General features: G+C 34.4%; 1 protein-coding gene across 5 annotated transcripts in view; it reads right to left on the reverse strand.

Annotated features, from left to right (window-relative positions):
- The window catches only part of ATRNL1 (attractin like 1), an 838,515-nt gene that overhangs the window by 513,114 nt on the left and 303,592 nt on the right, over window positions 1-21,809 (reverse strand). Inside the window, exon 21 of one of the 5 annotated variants that reach the window (XM_058435984.1) lies at window positions 12,426-12,490. The exons of the other annotated variants lie outside the window; for them this stretch is intronic. Within the exon in view, the coding sequence (XP_058291967.1) occupies window positions 12,448-12,490 (43 nt within the window). The 3' untranslated portion in view covers window positions 12,426-12,447. Of the gene's footprint in view, window positions 1-12,425; window positions 12,491-21,809 lie in introns of those variants that run through there. 5 annotated transcript variants of the gene reach the window in all.

Below are 21,809 nucleotides of genomic sequence, written 5' to 3' on the forward strand. Positions count from 1 at the left end.
CCTCCCTAGTAGCTGGGACTACACACCACCACGGCTGGCTAGCTTTTTGTATTTTTCTTAAAGACAGGGTTTTGCAGTGTTGGCCAGACTGGTCTCCAACTCCTGGACTCAAGCAATTCACCCACCTCAGCCTCCCAAAGTGCTGGGATTACAGTTTTGAGCCACCGCACCTGGCCAATTTTTACCTTTTAATGTTTATGGGTACATAGTAAGTGTGTTTATTTATGGGGTACATGAGATATTTTGATACAGACATACATTGTATAATAATGACATCAGGGTAAGAAGGACACCCATCCCCTCAAGGATTTATCATTTCTTTGTGTCACAAACATTCCAATTACACTGTTTTATTTAAAAATGTACAATAAATTATTGTTTTCCTATCATTTTTCTTAACTTTTATTTTAGGTTATACTAGAGATACACGTGCAGTTTTGTTACATAGGTATATTGCATGTCACAGAGGTTTGGGGTACAGATTATTTCACCACTCAGGTAATAAGCATAATACTTGATAGGTGTTTTTTCTAACTTTACCCTCCTCCCTTCCTCCACCCCTCTAGTAGGCTCTGGTGTCTGTTGTTCCCTTCTTTATGTTCATATGTACACAGTGTTTAGCTCCAACTAAAAAGTGAGAACATGTAGTACTTGGTTTTCTGTTTCAGTGTTTGTTCACTTAAGATAATGGCCTCCAGCTCCATCCATGTTGCTGCCAAAAACATGATCTTGTTCGTTTTTACAGCTGCAAGTGTTCCATTGCTGGATCAAATGGTAACTCGGCTCTGAGTTCTTTCAGAAATTGCTAAACTGCTTTCCACAGTGGCTAAACTAATTTACATTCCCACCAGCAATGTATAAGCTTCCCTTTTCTCTGCAACCTTGCCAGCATCTGTTATTTTTTTTAATAATTCCCATTCTGACTGGTGTGAGATGGTATTATATTGTTCTGATTTGCATTTCTCTAATGGTTAGTGATGTCGAGCATTTTTTCACCTGCTTGTTGGACACATGCATGTCTTCTTCTGAAAAGTGTGTGTTCATGTACTTTGCTCACTTTTTAATGGGGTTGTTCATTTTTTGCTTGTTGATTTAAGTTCCATATAGATTCTAGATATTAGATCCTTGTGGGATGCACAGTTTGCAAATATTTTCTCCTATTTTGTAGGGTGTCTGTTTACTCTGCTGGAGTTTCTTTTGCCATGCAGAAGCTCTTCAGTTTAATTAGGCACCATTTGTCAATTTTCTTTGTTGCTGCAATTACTTTTGGCATATTCATCATGAAATCTTTGCCAGGTCCTACATCCAGAATGGTATCTAGGTTATCTTTCAGGGTTTTTATAGTTTTGGGTCTTATATTTAAGTCTTTAATCCATCTTGAGCTGACTTTTGTATTTGGAGTTAGAAAGGGGTCCAGTTTCAACCTTCTGCATATGGCTAGCCAGGTATTACAGCAACATTTATTGAATGGGGAGTCCTTTCATCACTACTTGTTTTTGTCAGCTTCATTGGAGACTAGATAGTTGTACATACACAGAATTATTTCTTGGCTCTCTATTCTGATCCATTGGTCTACGTGTCTGTCTTTGTATAAGCACCATCCTGTTTTGGTTACCATAGCCTTGTAACATAGTTTGAAGTCAATTAACATGATATCCCCAGCGTTATTCTTTTTGTTTATGATTACCTTGGCTACTCGAACTCTTTTTTGATTCCATATGAATTTTAAAATAGTTTTTTCTAATTATGTAAAGAATGTCATAGTTTGATAGGAATGCCATCAAACTGCGGCATTTGCTTCAGCATTCAAAGGGAAAGCTTTCAGCTTTTCCCTGTTTGGTATGATGTTAGCTGTGGATGCATATATGTGCATATATGTTGAGATGTGTTCCCTCTACACCTAATTTTTCAGGGGTTTTATCAGGGAGGAATGTTAAATTTTATCAAATTCTTTTTTTAGCATCTATTGAGATGATCCTATGGTTTTTGTCCTTCATCCCAGTAATGCAATGTAACACATTTACTGATTTTTGTGTTTTGAACTGTACTTGCATTACTGGGATGAATTTCACTAAATCATGGTCAATGACCTTATGATATGTTGTTGGATTCAGTTTGCTAGTACTGTATTATGGGTTTTTGCATCTATATCTATCAGGGATATTGGCCTGTAGTTTTATTTTATACTTTTGTCCTTGTCTGGTTTTGTTATCAGGGTAATGCTGACCTCATAGAATGAGTTTGGAAGAATGCCCTCTACTTCAATTTTTTGGAATAGTTTGATAATAATTGGTAGGAGTTCATTTTTAAATATTTGCTAGAATTTAGCAATGAAGCAATCAGGTCCTGAACTTTTTTTGATAGGAGTCTTTGTTTTACTGATTCAATCTTGTTTCTCATTTTTGGTCTCTCCAGGTTTTCTATTTCTTCATGATCCAATCTTGGTAAGATCAGCTATAAGAAATTTATTCATTTCTCCTAAGTTTTCAAATTTGTTGGTCTATCATTGCTCATTATAGTCTCTAATGATCCTTTGTATTGCTGTGGTATCAGGTGCGATGTCTCCTTTTTCATCTTTGATTTTATTCCTTTGAGTCATTCCTCTTTTTTTCTTAGGCTAGCTAAAGCTTTGTCAATTTCGATTCTTATTTCAAAAACCAACTCGTCATTTTCTTGATGCTTTGTATTTTTTAGTCTCTATTTCCTTTATTTCTTCTCTGTTCTTTATTATTTGTTTCCTTCTCATAATTTTGGGCTTAGATCATTCTTGTTTTCTAGGTCTTTGAGGTACAACATTAGGCTGTTTATTTGAGATATTTCTACTTTTTCAAATAGGTGATTATTGCTATAAACTTTCCTCTAAAAACTGTTTTTGCTATATCCCATAAGTTTTGGTATGTTGTATTTCCATTTTGATTTTTCCCAAGAAATGTTTTAATTTCCTTTCTAATTTCTTCATTGACTTGTTTAATTTCCATGTATGTATACAGTTTCCAAAGTTCCTCCTGTTATTGGTTTTAGTTTTATTCCACAGTGGTCAGAAAAAAAATACTTGATATGACTTTGATTTTTAAAAATTTGAGGCCAGGTGCCATGGCTCATGCCTGCAATCCCAGCACTTTGGGAGGCCGAGGCAGGTGGATCACCTGAGGTCAGGAGTTTGAGACCAGACTGGCCAACGTGGTGAAACCCTATCTCTACTAAAAATACAAAAATTAGCCAGGCATGGTTGTGGGCACCTATAATCCCAGCAACTCAGGAGGCTGAGGCAGGAGAATTGCTGGAACCTGGGAGGCGGAGGTTGCACTGAGCCGAGATCGCACCATTGCATTCCAGCCTGGGTAACAACAGTGAGACTCCGTCTCAAAAAAAAAAAAAAAAAATTGTTAAGACATGTTTTGTGGCCTTACATATAATCTATCATAAAGAATGTTACATGTGCTGTTGAGAAGACTGTGCCTTCTGCAGCCGTTAGACAGAATGCTCTGTAAATGTCTGTTAGGTCCATTTGGTCAAGAGTGTTATCTGACACTGAAATTTCTTTGTTGATTTTCTGTCTGGATGATCTGCACATTGCTGAAAGTGGAGTGTTGAAGTCCCCTATTCTTATTGTATTACAGTCTATCTCTCCCTTTAAATCTGTTAATATTTGCTTTATATATATAGGTCCTCTGCTAGTGGGTACATATATGTTTATAATTGTATCTGCTTGCTGCATTGACCGCTGCTATTATTATATAATGGCCTTGTCTCTTTTTACAGTTTTTAACTTAAGGTCTATTTTATTCATATAATTACAGCTACTTATGTTCTTTTTGGGGTTCCATTTCCATGAAATAGCTTTTCCCATCCCTTTACTTTCAATCTATGCATGTTGTTTTATACATAAAGTAAACCTGTAGGCAACATAGTTTGGTCATATTTTTCTATCCATTCAGCCTCTCTTTTAACTGAATAATTTAAGCCATTTACATTCAAGGTAGTTATTGATAGGTAAGGCATGACTATCATGATTGTGTAACTTGTTTTCTAGTTGTCTAGATATTTTTTCCTTTTTTCCTCTCTTAAAGGCTTCCTTTGTGGTTATGTGATTCTCTCTAGTAATGTGTTTTATTCCTTACTTTTTTAGTGTTATCTATTGTAGCTTTTAGCTTTTTCGTTACCAAGAGACTCACAAAAACATCTTATAGTCATTTTAAGTTATTTTAAACCAATGAAAACTTAACTTTGATTGCAAAGAAAATAAGAAAACAACAAAAATGGTACATTTTAACTCATTATCCCTCCATATTTTGAATTTTGATGTCACAGCTTATATTTTTCATATTGCCTATCTCTTAACAGATTATCAGTTTTTTATAATTTTGTCATTTGTTCTTTATACAAAGATAAATGTGGTTCATACAACACAATTACAGTATTAGCCTGACAATCAATGTAAGTATTCTTTTCTTTAAGTTTGAAGAGCTCTCTTTAGCATTTCTTGCAGAATTGGTCTGGTAGCCATTAATTCCCTCAGCTTTTGTTTGTCTGCAGAAGTCTTTCTCTCCTTCATTTTTAAAATACATCTTTTCTGGCTATAGTATTCTTGGTTGGCAGGTATTTTCCTTCCACATTCTGAATATATTGTCACATTCCCTCCTGCCCTGAAAGGTTTCTGCTGAGAAATTTGCTGCCAGTTATATTAGATCTCTCTTAAATGTTATTTGCTTCTTTTTTCTCACTTCTTTCTAGACCCTCTCTTAGTCATTGATCTTTGTGAGTTTAATTGTGACATGACTTGTGGTATTCTTATTTGGATTGAATCTGGTGACCTTTGACCTTGCTATAATTGGGCATTCACATCTTTCTCCAGGCTTGAAAAGTTTTCTGTTATTATTTTTAATAAGCTTTTGGCCTCTTTGTCTCTCAACTCCTTCTTGAATTCTAATAACACAAATGTGTTATTTTGATGTTGTCCCATAGATCTGGTAAGCATTCTTTGGCCCTTTTCATTCTTTTGGTTCTTTCACCTCTGACTATGTTCTCAAAGAGCCTACCTTTGAACTCACTAATTCTTTCTTTTATTTGATCTATTGTGCTGATGATGCTCTCTATTCCATTTTTATTTCATTCATTGTATTTTATTTCACTCATTCATTTCATTCACCTCCAGGATTTCCATTTGTTTTTATTATTAATATTTCAATCTCTTAAGTTTCATTCATGTATTTCTGATTGCTTCTCTGAATTTTACTGAAGTTTGAGCTTCAGTAAATTTATTGAACTTTCTAAAAACAGCTATTTTGAATTCTTTGTGTGAAAGACCACATGCCTCCATCACCTTAGGGCCAGTCTCTGGCACCTTATTTTGTCTGTTTGGTGAGATCAGATTTCCCTGAATGACCTTGATGCTTATGGACATGAAATAATGTGTGTGCACTGAGAGATCAGGTGTTTATTCCAGTCTTCCTAGTCTAGTTTTGTTTTTGCTCATCCTTCTTCAGTGGGCCTTCCAGAGTTTCTAAGGAGACTGACTGTTGTGTTCCCTGAGCCCATGACCACTGCAGCTCCCTAAACACTAGAGGGCAGTCTAAGCCCAGATCTGTCACAAGTCTCAGGAGGGCTCCAAGGTTGGCAGGGCTCTCCAGGGCAGATGGACCCAGGGAAGATCCAAGGAGGGTAACTGGGCTGTGTGAGAAAGCTGGCCAGGAAACCTAGCCCAGAAGACTATCCCAGTGCCCCAGACAATCATGCCTTCCAGGAGGTCTCTGAACAGGTGAGATATGTCATCAATTGCAGCATGAGGGGCCAAATCTGAGGCTGGGTCCTCTCAGGATCTACTGTGGGACAAAGGTTGGATCCCTCAGGATGTGCTGTGAGATGACAACCTGGGTACTACTGAAAGATAAGTTTCGCAAGCCTATCAAGGAGGCTCAGACTCACAGTCTGCAGGATATGGGCAAGTCTCCCTCTGGGGTTTTCTGTGAGCAGTTCTGTGCTGGGAACTCAACTGAAGAGGGCTGGAGTCGAGCCACAGGACTACTTCTAGGTTCACTGCTGAGACTGATATCAGTGGGCAAACAAGTCTTTTTACACTAGTATACACGATTCCTCCTAGACCCCTTAGAAGATGATTTCAGTTGCGGGCTCGAGGCCAAACAGGGCTGTAGTCAAATCCCTTGGGGATCAGGGCCATTTCTGGGCTTGAACCTGGAAGCAAAATTAATGCATCTATTACCTGGATGCCAGTCTGCATTCTCAAAACAACCCTCTTTGGACCTTGGGCTCCACTGGGCTTTTACACCCTCCTACCTGACTCCTGAGGCTCCTGCCAGTGACTTTTGTCAGTAGATGGGTGCAGAGTTTTTGTTGTTGTGAGGAAATATTAGCAAATTATCTCCTATTCTGCCACCTTGCTGGCATCACTCTCCCTCAAGTGTTTTCAAAGTGATAACACTGAGATACTGACTTAAAAAGCTCAAGGATACAAACTCATTTCTCTAATATGCAAGTTATAACATTTTCTTTTTTATTAACAATATTTGGTTTATTCAAATTACATAATCTTATATTGAACTGAAAATTACTATATTATATTTACCTTCAACACAGTATAAGTTTTACAAAGGAATGGTTGAAATTTTATTTTCTCTGAACTACAAATTTCTTGGAAGGATGAAATTATATGTTATTGTGTAGGAAGTAACTTTGGCATCCCAATTCTAAGCTTTCAATAGTCAACCACAGAAAATTAACAGAAATAACAAATCAACACCACCTTGTTAAGAATTAAACTGAAAGGCTTTGCAGAGTTCTGGAAGGTATCCAATACAAGAACTACATTCTCTATTAAATATTTATAGCTCAAAAAAGCAAATTAGAAATATATTATCTAAAGTGGTTTATATTAACAAATAATAATTTTTGAAATAATTTTGAATGTATTAAAAGAGTTTTCAAATTTTATGAGTTAAATTTAAACACCAATTTTTGGTAGTTTAATTCCATGTGTCATTTAAGGAAACATAGGTACCTCCAAAAAGCTAATAAAATAAATACTTTCTATAAAAACATAACAATATGATTTTGGGCATGAAACTCAGCTTGAAAAAGACAAAATTAGATGTAAATAAATGGAAAGACATTATTTATTCTTTTTTAGGACACCTCAACATCATCAGAATAGCAATTAATTTCAAAGATTAACTTTAATGTGATTCAATGAAAACTCCAATGAGATTTTACAGGAGCTAGAAAAGTTGATCTCAATGCTTAGGGATAAAAGCAAACATGCAAAAATAGTTAGAAAAACAATGAAAAAGATGAGCTTTGAAGAGAGGTAGACCTAAAAGATATAAAATATACTCAAAGTCTCTATAATTAAATAGTATGGTACTAGCTCATAAATAGACCAAATGTATACAATAGAAATTCCAGAAACAGGCTCAACTATCATATACTAAAAATCTAGTAAATGATAAAAGTTGTCTTAAATGACTGGAGTATGACAGTCCTCATAATAAATTAAGACAACTTGATAGCTATTGTAAAACCATCAAATCAGATCCAATCCTCATCCCATAAACAAAATAAAACTCTAAATGAAGCATAAATCTAAATGTAAAAAATAAAATTTTCAAAATAGTAAAAAAAGGATAAGTTAATTACATAATAAAAGGCTTCCTAACCATGAATAAAATTCCAAATGTAATTTTTAAAAGACTAAGAAATATGACTACATTAAGAAAGCTGCATAGGAAAAAAAAAGTGCAATTAGTACAGTCAAGAAACATACGACAAACTGGGAGGAAATATGTGCAACTTATGTCTCACTGAAAAAGAGCTATAATCTCTAATTCATAAAGAACTCTTTAAAAATATGGGGGAAACTAATAATTTTATAGAAAAACTGGCAAAAGACATGAAGAGACAGTTCACAAAAGTGATATAAAAATGGCTCTTAACCACGTGAAAAAATATTCAACTTCACTTATAATAATGGAAATATAAATTAAAACTACATGAATTATTCTCCACAAGATTGGCAAAATTTCAGATGCATAGCAATATAGCCTGCTTATGAGCCTGTAGATAAATAGGCCATCCCATATTGGCTAGTGGGAATGGAAAATGAGAAAATTCCTATGGAGGACAACTTGACAATATCTAAAAAAATACATATGCATGTATTCTTTGACCCAACAATCCCATTGAAAGGAATTTGCTCTTAAGAAAAACCTCCAATATTATAAAACTACATACATACATACATGTTTATTCAGTGTAGCATAATTTTAATTGCAAAATACTAGAAAAATGTCTAAATGTCCCCAAATAGATTTGTTAACCTGTGGTACATATACATAATGGAGTACTATACATCTGTAAACAAAACAGAACAAAAAAATGAACATTTTTATGAGCTGATATTAACTGAGCTCCAGGAAGTATTATAAAGAAGAAAAAATGTAAAACTCAAGAGTATCTAAAATACATCTAATAATATGTCAGCTTTTGTGTAAGAAGGTGAAATAATAACTATATCTATAAATATAAGATACGCATACAGACAGAAACACACATAGCTCATACAGCTTTACTTTTATGAAAGGAAACACAGGAAGGATAAACCAGAAAACAATAAAATTGGTTACCTACTGGAAGAGGGAGAAAGAAATGAACAATAATCTCCCTGAGTATACTTTAAGTAGTTTCAGCTTATTAATGTTCAACATATTTAATTATTTTAATACAATAAGAATGGGAAAGGAAAAAATTCATAAAATAAGACGTAAGCAGAAATAAAAAAGCCTAATAAACTTCAAGTGAATCCTATTTCCGTATTGATGGAAAAAGAAAGTAAAAAAGGAGGGAAATAGGAGGAGAGGTAAGGGGAAGAAGAGAAGAGGGAAAAAAGGAAGGAAAGAAGAAAGGAAGGGAGGGAGTAAGAGAAGAGAGAGGGAAGGAAGATTCAAAGTAACTTATGAACCCAAAATTTGACTACATTCTCGGAATTGGTGCAGGGCAAAGTGGAGGAGGGAAGCTTGAAATCAGATTCCAAAATCTTTTATGTAGGTTTTCTTACTGAAGTGATATAAGCAAAGTAAATCTGAAACTATTTTAGATTACAATGTAGAATTGAGCAAATAAGGAAATATGTTGATGTCGTTGGAAGTCAGTGTTCATTTACTGTAGAAGAAGGAACAAATATTGAGCTGGAGAAGGTACAAAGGCCTTGCAGAAATAGATCTGAATTTGAAGTTTTAGTATGAAGAAATGCTTTCTAAAATATTTATATGTGTGTATATACATGCATATGTATGCATGTATGTGCACATATGTGTATTTATATGTGCACATAAACAAATTATTATTTCCTAACTTTGTTCACCAAACAACCCACTAAGTAAAGATAACTCAAAGAGCAAAGAGCATACCTAGCACCAAGATCTTGGTCTCTAATATGATATTCCATTACAAGGAACTAGAGCTCCAAAAGGATATACAGCTGATTCCACAACTGAGGCAGAAGAGGAATAAGATGAGCCTGAAATATCTTCTTATACCAGAAAGTAAGGAAGTATTCACAAAATGATAGGTGTGTCATATAAACAAAAGAGCTAGCTTGAAGCCTCTCCTACGGGCCAAATCTTGGACAATGTGAGTGCCAAAGTGGTTAAAAACAGTAGTGAATTATAAATCACTGGGAAAAAAATAGGAATTCATGAGTCCATTCCAATAATAAATAGATGAATAAATGGGGGAAGAAAGGAGGGCTCTTGCTTACAGAAAAATGTTGAGGTCTGTCTGGTAAATGTGAAGGAGTCTACCATAGGAGTTGGTAAACATCATAAAAATTAAGATTAGGCAAGAATAAACAAATTTTTGTTTTCATTAATGTCACATCCTATCAGATAAATTTGTTCCATGTTTAATTCACTTAAAAAAGACAAAAGAGAAAAAAGAATGCAGGCCTACTTGTCATACCTCCACTCAAAATCCAAGATCCTCATAGGCTAGCAAATTCAATCTAATAGCAGAGTTACCACTCATGGGAAAATATCTCATTACAAAGGATAAAACAGATGAAATCCCAAACAAATGTATAAAACATTACTTATACACAATGTAGTGCTATGCAAACCAATGACCCCCCCACCTCATTCCTCACATGCCAAAAATAAATTGATAAAACTGTGCTAACCTGTTATAAATATAATAGGTGATATTAAAATGTTTGGCATATCCATTATGGATTATGATGTAACCTAATAATAATATGATCCGGAATCAAGATTATCATAATCCATCAATTTCATTGTAGATCTCCCAAAGAAATGCAAATTAAGAAATCAGAATGGAGGATCTAACTATTTTCAACATAAGAAGAAAACAATATAACAAAATTATAAATACCTTATTAAGGCAATTTTGCATATATAAATGTAAATTACTCAGATCAATTAAAATAGTTTAACTCATTTATTCTCTAACAGTCTACTGTGTTTATTTACACAAAGGTAAAATTTCTTCAGAAACGGTCTGTTTTAGGAAAAGTCTTAATCTGCATTGTTGAAATTATTTTACCCATTCAAGAAAATATCTATCAAAGACTAGAAATCTCCTTCATAGTCTGAAAACACTTAAGGAATATATTATGTAAATATAGAATATAGAATTCTATAATTCGGTAAATAAAATACCAGACTACTTGGATATAATATTTGTACTAGTTATCTATTGCTCAGTAAAAATACATAAATTTGGTAACTTTAATCAACACACATTTATTATATCACAGTTTCTGTGCATCAGGAGTCTGAGCATGGCATAACTAGGTTCTCTGATTCAGATTCACAGCAGACTGCAATCAAGACGTTGGCTGCACCTAGGGTCCACGGCAATCCTGCAATCAGGTGTCAGCTGGGATTGGTTTTCATCAGAGGACTAACTAGGATATGCCTGCTTCTATTTTCCCTCAGGTTTTCGGCAAAATTTATTTCCTTACCACTATAGGACTGAGGGCCTTAGTTTTTTACTTGCTATTGGCTGGTGGCTATCCTTAGCTGCTAGAGGATACTCTCAGCTGCATTTTTCTCAGAGCCAGCAAAAGAAAAAATCACTAGAGCAAGTTTTCTAGCAAGCACAGACTTCACAGCATATTCACAGAAGTGAAAACCATCACTTTACCATGTAATGTAACAAAATAATAAGAGTAATATCCCATCAACTTTGCATTATTTTCTGGTTTAGAAGCAAGCACAGCTCCTGCCCACACTCAAGGAAGGAAATGGAATTACACAACGGTATGAACACTAGAAGTCATTGACAATTAATGGTCAGTATAGGATCTGCCCAACGTAATATTTTTGTTATAGATGGAATTTTATAATATAAAATATTTCAATATATTTACTTGAGATATGAACATGAACCACTAATCTAATTCACATAATAAAAAAGTAAATCGAGACATTAAATTATTTTAGCAAGTTCAACTTCAGATTACAACAGGTAAATAAAATGTAAAACGTTTAAATATAAATAATAATTCCTTAAACAAATTGATACTGTACAACATAAATCAAGTTAATATTTCTGATATTTGAGCTAAATAATATTTTAAAAACTCAGAACCCTTTAACACTGATACAAACATTAAAAGCCTTTAGAAGTCTTCTGTATGGCTTAATTAAAAATGTAACTTCAAAGGGTTTCTGTGTCTAAGCAAAGAGATAATCATACTCCTTTTCCACTAAGCAAACTAATCAAGCAGCTGGACCTTCATGGAAAACAGATTTAGGCTGAACTATGTATTACAGACTTTGAAGAAGTAAATAATCTCATTAAATGTCACCTAAATAATGATTATCATTTATGTAAATGTTAACATTATGTTATACACATTTTTATAAAACAAAATATAAAATAATTCTATATTTACGTTTTAACATATTTTTAATTTAAATGTTTAAATTAAAATTTCAAAATTTAAATATTTAATTTATTTAAATATTTGAATTTATAATACGAGCATTTAGATATTAAATATATATTCAAATGTTTAAATATATACATATACCTTGTCAAGAGATATAATTTTTTTACTCAGAGACTAAAATAAGGGGCATGTAACAGCCATAATTTTAAAATATGACAGATTATTTAAAGCAGCTGAAAATCTGCTAAATAATTTTGCATTTTTATGATTAAATATGAAGGGATAGGCCAAGCATGGTGACTCATGCCTGTATTCCCAGTACTTTGGGATACCGAGGTGGGTGGATCATGAGATCAGGAGTTCGAGACCAGCCTTGGCCAACATGGTAAAACCCTGTCTCTACTAAAAATACAAAAATTAGCAGGGCATGGTGGCACACACCTGTAATCCCAGCTACTCAGGAGGCTGAGACAGAAGAATCACTTGAACCCACAAGGCGGAAGTTGCAGTGAGCCAAGATCGCGTCACTGAACTCCAGCCTGGGTGACAAGTTGAGTGAGACTCGATCTGAAAATAAAATAAAATATTTCTTTTTAAATGAAGATATAAAGATATAAAAGGTAAAACACACTTATTTTGCTCTTTTTTTCCCTAAAGAAACCCATCAAAATGCTATCATATAATATTTTTAAAACAGAGAGAGGCCAGGTGCAGCGGCTCACGCCTGTAATCCCAGCACTTTGGGAGGCCAAGGCAGGCAGATCATGAGGTCAAGAGATCAAGACCATCCTGGCCAACATGGTGAAACCGCATCTCTACTAAAAATACAAAAATTAGCTGGGCATGTGGCGTGCACCTGTAGTCTCAGCTACTCGGGAGGCTGAGGCAGGAGAATTGCTTGAACCTGGGAGACGGAGGTTCCAGTGAGCCAAGATTGTGCCACTGCACTCCAGCCTAGCGACAGAGCAAGACTCTGTCTAAAAATAAATACATACATACATACATACATACATATATAAATAAAAGAGAGAGAATGGAGAAGTAGCAATTATTGAAGAGAAATGGCTAAACTTTCTGAAATCCCCAAACTGATAAATGAAAAAATAGCAGTAAACAAGAACATCATAGTAAAACAGGAGTTGGTTAACCCTGATACCAAAACCAGATAAGGACACAACAACAAAATGAAAACTATAGGCTAATATCACTGATGAACATTTTCAAAAATCCTGAACAGAATACTGCAAATCAAATCCAACAATATATAAAAAGATAATACACCAAGATCAAGTGGGGTTTATCCCTGGAATGTAAGGATGGTTCAACACAATGCAAATCAATAAATGTGACACATCACATCAACAAAATGAAGGAAAAGAGCCATATGATAATCTCAAAAGATGCAGAAAGAGCATTTTACACAATTCAACATCTCTCCATGATAAAAAAACTCCCCATAAATTAGGTATAGAAGGAGAAAGTACCTCAACACAATACAGGCCATACATGACAAACCACACCATACACTAATTTGAATAGGGAATAGCTGAATGCTTTTGTTTTATTCAGGATTTTTGCATACATGTTCATCAGGGATATAAGCCTATGGTTTTCTTTTTGTTGTTGTATCCTTGGCTGGTTTTGGTATCAGGGTTAATTTACTCCTGTTTTACTATGATACTCTTGGTTTTTTGTTTTTTTTTCCTTCAGTAACAACTAAAACAAGACAAAAATTCCCACTCTCACCATGCTTATTCAGCATAGTGTTGAAAGTCCTAGCCAGAGCAACTGGGCAAGAAAAAGACATAAAAGGCATCTAAATTGGAAAAGAGGAAGTGAAACTGTCCTGTTCGCAGATCACATGATCTTGTGTACAGAAAATTCTAAAGAATCTGCCAAAACACTATTATTTAATAGAACGGTTGAATGAATTCACCAAACTTGTGGGTTACAAAATCAACATTAAAAAATCAGTAGCATTTCAATACACAAACAACAAAGTAGCTGAAAAAGAAATCAAGAAGAAAATCTCATCTAGAATAACTAACAAAAAAGTACCTAGAAATAAATATAACCAAGGAGGTGAAAGAACTCCACAAGGAAATCTACAAAAGAAACTGATAAAAGAAATTGAGGAGAATGCAAACAAAAAGACATCTCATGCCCATGAATCACAATATTGTTAAAATGGCCATAGTACACAAAGCTATACAGATTGAATGCAATTCCTTTCAAACTACCAATGACATTGTTCACAGAAATAGTAATATTACTAAAATAATAAACAATAAAAATAATTTAATAATAATGAAATAAAAATTTTATTTAAAAATAAAAATAAAATAAAATTTGTATAGAACCTCAGACGACCTTTAGTAGTCAAAGCAATCCTGAGCAAAACAGAACAAAGCTGGAGGTATCACACTACCAGATTTCAAAATATACCACAAAGTAGTACTAACCAAAATGACAGGTACTAGCATAAAAACAGACACACAGACCAATGAAACATAATGGAGAACACAGAAATTACATATCTACAGCCAACTGATTTTTGACAAAGATGCCAAGAACAAAGACGACTTGGAGAAAAAATAATCTCTTCAATAAATGGTTCTGGGAAAACTGGATATTCATATGCATTAGAATTAAACTAGACCCCTCACCTCTTGCCCTATACAAAAATCAACTGAAAAATTGATCAAATACCTAAATTTAAGGCCAGAAACAATAAAACTACTAGAAAAAAACACCAGGGGAATGCTTCAGGACATGGATCTGGGAAAATATTTTATGAATAAGACTTCAAAAGCACAGGCAACAAAGGCAAAAATTAACAAATATAACTACATCAAGATAGAAAAACTTCTGCACAGCAAAGGAAACAATCAACAGAGTAAAAAGACAATCCACAGAATGGGTTGCAAAGTATTCATATGACAGGATATTAAGAGCCAGAACACATAAGGAACTCAAACATTGCAACAGCAAGAAAACAAACAATCTAATTGTAAAATGGGCAAATAATCTGAACTGACATTTCTCAAAAGAAGACATACAAAATCACCAGCAAATCTATGAAAAAATGGCCAACATCACTAATCATTAGGCAAATGCAAATCAAAACCGCAATGAGATATCCTCTGACCCCAGTTAAAATGGCTGTGTTAAAAAGACAAAAATATAAGATGCTGGTGAGGATGTGGTAAAAAGGAACTCTTATACATTGTTGATAAGAATGTAAACTAGTACAGCCAGTATGGAAAACAGTATGGAAATTTCTCAAAATACTAAAAATAGAACTACCATATATATGATGCAGCCTTCCCACTACTGGGTATTTATACAAAGGAAAATAAATTAGTATGTCAAAGGCATACTTGCATCGTCATATTTATTGCAATGCTCTTTGCAATAGCAAAGATATGTAAGCAACCTAAGTGTACATCAATAGATGAATAGATAAAGGAAATGTAGTGTATATACACAATGGAATATTATTCAGCCATTAAAAAGAAGGAAATCCTGTCATTCGTGGCAACATGGATGGAACTGGAAGACATTACATGAAATGAAATAAGCCAGGAATAGAAAGTTAAACACTGCATGTCTTTACTCATGTGGAAGCTAAAAAAAAGTTGCTCTCATAGAAGTAAAAAATAGAACAGAAGGTACTAGTGGCTGGGAAGGGTGTGGGGAAAGAGGAATAAGGAGAGATTTGTTAAAGTATATTAAATTACAACTAGATAGGAGGAATAAGCTCTAATGTTCTATACTACTTTAAAAGGACTGTAGTTAACAATAATACATTATATAGCTCAAATAGCTGGAAAGATAATTTGTGTGAATGTTCCCAACACAAAGAGATTATAAATGCTAATTGCCCTATCTGATCATTATGCACTGTATGCACTGAAACATCATTATGAACACCATAAATACGTACCATTATTATATGTCAATTTAAAAATAAAATCAAATTTAAATAAATGAAAATATTTTAAAGGAAAAGAACAAAACAGACACTAGAAGAAACAAAAATCTGAATAGTTTATCTCTTTTAAAGAAATTGGATGAAAGTTAAAACCTTCAGGCCAAAAATAAATTCCATGACCAACTGGCTACCTGAATACTACTTGATAATGGAGAAGAGAAAGAATTTTTAAACAGAACCCAAAAAAGCATTAACCATAGGGAAAAGATGGATATATTGGATTGTATTAAAATTAAGAATGTCTCATTATAGACATACAAATTGGTGTGAAAGTCCAACCACAGAGTGACATTTACTAAACATATCACCAACAAAAGATGTGTACATAGCATGTATAAAATATTACTAAAAATGATTAAGAAAAGGAGAATCCAGCAGAAAAATCACAAGAAACTTGAGAGACTATTACTTCATAAAAAGAAAAAATTTCACTGGTGATTAAAGAGATGAAACCTTTAAATATTAAACATAATAAACTTTTAGGAACTAAGGAATTTTTTAAGCTTAAGAACACAGCAATTACACGTCCATCAGAAGTGTCAAAATTAAAATACTTTGGAATACCAACTATCAGCAAAGATGTGGAGCATTAATAAAATTCACAGAGTCTTGGAATGGGTATAATTTAATATAATCACTTTACAAAATAGTTAATTTTCCAAAGTTGAAAATATGAATAATGAATACACACTCAACAAAATGTATGCATTTGTAAGCCAGGAAACATATAAGAATACGGATAAAACATTAACAGTAATGGTGAAAAAGAAAAACAAAACTGGAATTATCAAAAAAAGAAAACAGGTCCCAGCTACTCGGAGAGGCTGAGGCAGGAGAATGGCGTGAACCCGGGAGGTGGAGCTTGCAGTGAGCCGAGATTGCGCCACTGCACTCCAGCCTGGGCGACAGAGCGAGACTCCGTCTCAAAAAAAAAAAAAAAAGAAAACAGGCGAATGAATGAATGAAGTGTGTTCTAATTATATAATGAAATACTCTACAACATTTAATAGGATCACATTACAGCTATCTGAATGCAGCAACTTGGATAAATCTCAAAACATTATGTTAAGGTGAGAAAACAAACATTATTAACAATAAAGAAAGGATATCACATTTGCACCTGCAAATTGCCCAAACAAGACAAAAAAGAAAATTGTTTTAAAAAGAGATTACACTGAAATATGTTCAGTCACTTACCATTTTTCCATAAAACTAAAAGTGCTAAACTATACAACACAGCCACTACACTGGAGCCCCCAGAAATAAATCAAAAGGACATACTAGTGTATAACAGTAGTTCATCTTATAACACACATGCATTTGACGTGAGTCCATATTTTGATAAAACACCTACACATATACCAGATATATTTTCTACATTTAAATGTTAAAACTTTATTTCTTCATACAACGTTAAGTTGGGACATACTAGGCTATTTATTTCATCCCCTGATATTTCAAGATAACTTAATAATAAATATATAGAAGACTGATCAAAGTAAAATAAATGCTTAAAGTGGTGTCTCTTTCTTTGACATACACATCTGTTTCTTTTTCTAATTTCTTCCAACTTGTAGGTAGTATATCCTAAATCTTACTTGATACCCTGTTCTTTACTGTGCATTTTTCTTTTTTATTAGCAATTTCAACAATTCTATCATGTATTGGGAACCATTCTGACCATCTAGAGTTAAATAAAGCCATTTAACTTTTAGGCCTTATGTGAATGTAATAATCAAGTTGGAAATCATGGACTATACTAGTCTCCCAAAAAATAGCTTTAAATGAGAACAGCTTTGATTTAAAAAAAAAAAAAAAAAAAAAAAGCTGGGAGGTTTTTGCAAGTTTTAAGAGATGAATGGGGATTAAAGAACAAATTAACCCTAAATACCCCCATACTGTTCACTAACCTACTCCAGCAGTCACACTTAATGAACAGGACCCTTAAGGTTATTTAAATGAAAGTACAGTAATTAAGGATGTCAAGCTAGATGCTAAGAGAATACTAATTACCCATGGAAGGATATGCTAACTCTAGCAAGCAACCTTAAAATCTCAGTAGTTCTATACAGTAAGTTTGATTCCAGCTGAAGACACTGTCCAGTGTGGAATAGATTTGGAGAAAAGGTCTTGCTCCATGCAGTCTCCCAGGATCTGGGCTATTCCTAGCCTCTGCAATCTTTCAGATCCTCATCTTCCTCTCCATTGAACTGTTGAATGAGGAAACAGAGGGTGTATGGCACATGAGGTTTTTAAAAGCCAGGCCTAGAAGTGGTGGGTATTACTTCTGTCTACTGGACAGAGCCCAACAACATGACTTCCAACCTAACTGCAATGGAGGCTGGGAAATACAGCTGAGTTGTGTTCAGAATGTTTTCAAAATTGGCAATTAAATGACATTAATCTAGTATAGTTTTGACGGACAAGGTGTTGGTATAGAAAGACTGATTGGAGAACTAACATTTAACTTCAAAAGTACATTCCTAAGCCGGGCGCGGTGGCTCACGCTTGTAATCCCAGCACTTTGGGAGGCCGAGGCGGGCGGATCACGAGGTCAGGAGATCGAGACCACGGTGAAACCCCGTCTCTACTAAAAATACAAAAAAATTAGCCGGGCGTGGTGGCGGGCGCCTGTAGTCCCAGCTACTCGGAGAGGCTGAGGCAGGAGAATGGCGTGAACCCGGGAGGCGGAGCTTGCAGTGAGCCGAGATCGCGCCACTGCACTCCAGCCTGGGTGAAAGAGCGAGACTCCCTCTCAATGTTTGAGATCTTTTGGAGTAAAAAAGTACATTCCTAAAATCCAAGAGCTTTACATTCAGTAAGTCATACTCCAAAAGAACTCAAACATTTACCTGACATAGGAAGCTATATGCTCAAGTTACACTTGTTACCAGAACATATTCCTCAAGGGTAGAAATCGGACAAAACCATATATGGTTTCATACTGGCCAAAGTTAACATGAGTAACATGTTTTCTGAACTGATATTTTGAGATGTATGGCTTTTGGTATTGTCTCATAGCCTCTTACAGAATAAAGCAAGCATAAGAGTTCCTCAAGTATCTTATATATTAGACATCAAGGCTGCTTAACTCATTATCACAAGGAAACCATTAGTCTTATCTGCAGTTGCAAATACAGCAACAAAACAACCTAGAAAAATCTTAACAATATTTAGTGTTGGAGGCTGGGTGCAGTGGCTCATGCCTGTAATCCCAGCACTTTGGTAGGACGAGGTGGGTGGATCACTTGAGGTCAGGAGTTTGAGACCAGCCTGGCCAACATGAAACCCCGTCTCTCACAAAAATACAAAAATTAGCCGGGTGCAGTGGCGAGTGCCTGTAGTCCCAGCTACTCGGGAGGCTGAGGCATGAGAATCGCTTGAACCCAGAGGCTGGAGGTTGCAGTGAGCCAAGATTGTGCCACTGCACTCCAGCCTGGGGGACAGAGCTAGACTTTGTCTCAAAACAACAAAAAAAATTAGTGTCAGTATTTAAAGACTATAGTCACTAGTTACTTATCCAATTGTGTTTATAAAGGTGATAATCTATGTGCAGGCAGGCTGTACAGCAAATTATTCTTCCTCTGTAGTCTCTATTGTAACAATGTAGATTAAGTCACATAGAGAAAAGATGTACTTTTTATCCCCATTCCCCATATAGCAGACTAAAAAAAAAAAAAAAAAAAAAAAAAAGATGAGAGTAATTAGAAGAAATAAAGATCCAAGATACATTATTTTTTAAAATATAAAGTCCCTACTATGTGCCAGAATCTGTTCTAGAAAAGAAGGCACAACTTTGAGCTTCCTAAAATGGAAAGGAATTCATTGGCATCATCATTAAGGCAATTTCACAAAACAAACAAACAAAAGAGACTTGATAAAACAAGATAGAGAAAAATGGGTAATAATCTTAGATATTACTGGCCTAAAGGTAAGCCAAGGAGGAAAAAAAATGTTCAGGAAGATCCTCCTATGGCAACATTTCTCAAAATGTATCAAGAATTTTTATGTCACAATTTACTATTAGTAAAGTAGAATTTTGCTTCCCATCCCAGGAGTTTAGTCACCATATCCCAGGAGATTCTTCTGTGCCCTAATTTTGAGAACCAGGGTCTTAAGCCTGAAGTAAGTAGCTATGAAGAAGTTGTAAGATCAGTAAATGGGAAAGGTATAAGGAACAGAAAAGGGGAGCCAGTTATAAGTTAATTAGCACAATTAAGATCCTGATTAGTAATATTGCCATATATCTTAGGAAATGGTATTTTTAATTCCAAATGCCGTTGAGAAGTTTATCTTCAATTTACTGTGAACAGAAAGTAAAACAATTTTGAATCAACTCATCAATTTTGACTAATCTACCAACAAAATATCTAAGAGTGCCATTTATATGTACTTTTCACCAGAAATCAATAAAATGATCTGAGATCTTATATTAAACAGTGAAACAATAAACTTTTTTTGGCTAGATAAGGAAAAACACTAATTTTTAAGGCACGTGGTTCTGAATGGGGATAAATTTGTGAGTAACAATTCATTATTTCCATAATTATGGCGTTCCACGGGAATTTACTGAATGGAATGAAAGAGAAACCAGGGGTGCAGACATCCTACAAAAATACAAAGTAATTCCACAAAATAAAAAAGTGATCAAAATCTCATATAACTTTAGAATAACATGGCAGATGTTTAAGTAGGTGAAAAATGTGCTCATAAATATTTGAGCCTGGAATCTAACTCCATTTTACATCTAAACACAAAGCAGTTTTGCATATTTATAACACATATTGAATTTTCTAAGACTGCAACTATCATGTAAATTGAAAATCTACCTTTTATAATATTATTCAGAATTTGATCAAGAGGTATTAATTTAAGAAAATCTCATCACCAATAGCTATCCTGCTCACACACATCTGTGAGTATACAATGTGTCTGGAGAATATTTGAGACACCTCTTAAGAGACTAAAAACAAAAACATATTAAATTGGTGCCAAATTATGAGTACTACTGAATTTCATAATATAGGAACTAAAATTATCATATTATTCCTGTCCTATGCATTTGTTAAAATTTTATAGTGCTATAATATAAAATGTATGCAGCAGAAACTACATGGTAAAATTACTGTGGGAGAGATTGCAATTCTTTTTAAACAGAGGACTCTGATAATGTTCCAGAGGTCTACAACATGACTTGACTGGCTCTTATATTACTATTTCCTTTTCAAATATGTCCCCTATTTCCTAAGACATGATATAGTCTCTACAGTCTTTTTACATACCAGAAACAGAATGTACTGACATGTTGTAGGATTTCAAGAAAGAAAATGTATTTTCTGTTAGATTTTATCACAATTCTGTCCATATTTTAAGCTAGGGAATTATTTTGGCACTACACTTATAAATAGGATCCAGCTCATATTTGAGAATATCATAATCCCTCATTTTCTCCATTTCAGCAGCCTGCTATTTGTCTTGACATGAGATCTCTGATTTGCCATCTTGACTGGGTCCAGAATAAATGGAATTAGTTTCAAGGGTTTCTTTCTCTTGGCCCCTCTCTACCTTACTGGCTTTCTCCACAGGTCAGGAAGCCAATATGAGACATCTGCTGGCTGCTACATACATCCATTTTAATTATGAACTATGGAACAGGGAAAATGACTACAGAGTGAGTTTGTAGATCTACTGTACTCAATGAAACATATTTGGACTTAGATTTTATTTATTTCCTGGTCTCCATAAGTGCCCATTCTAATAAAAGGCTGTGACTATTCATCCTCTTATGCCAGTAGCACTCCCCAATTATTAGAGTAATTAATTATGAAAACCTATGAAGTTCTAGGGGGTGCTACTCCATCTCCACCAAGAACCATTAACCTAATAAATCAA

This window comes from Hylobates moloch, unplaced genomic scaffold, assembly GCF_009828535.3.
Source record: "Hylobates moloch isolate HMO894 unplaced genomic scaffold, HMol_V3 SCAFFOLD_3, whole genome shotgun sequence".
Lineage (NCBI taxonomy): Eukaryota > Metazoa > Chordata > Mammalia > Primates > Hylobatidae > Hylobates > Hylobates moloch.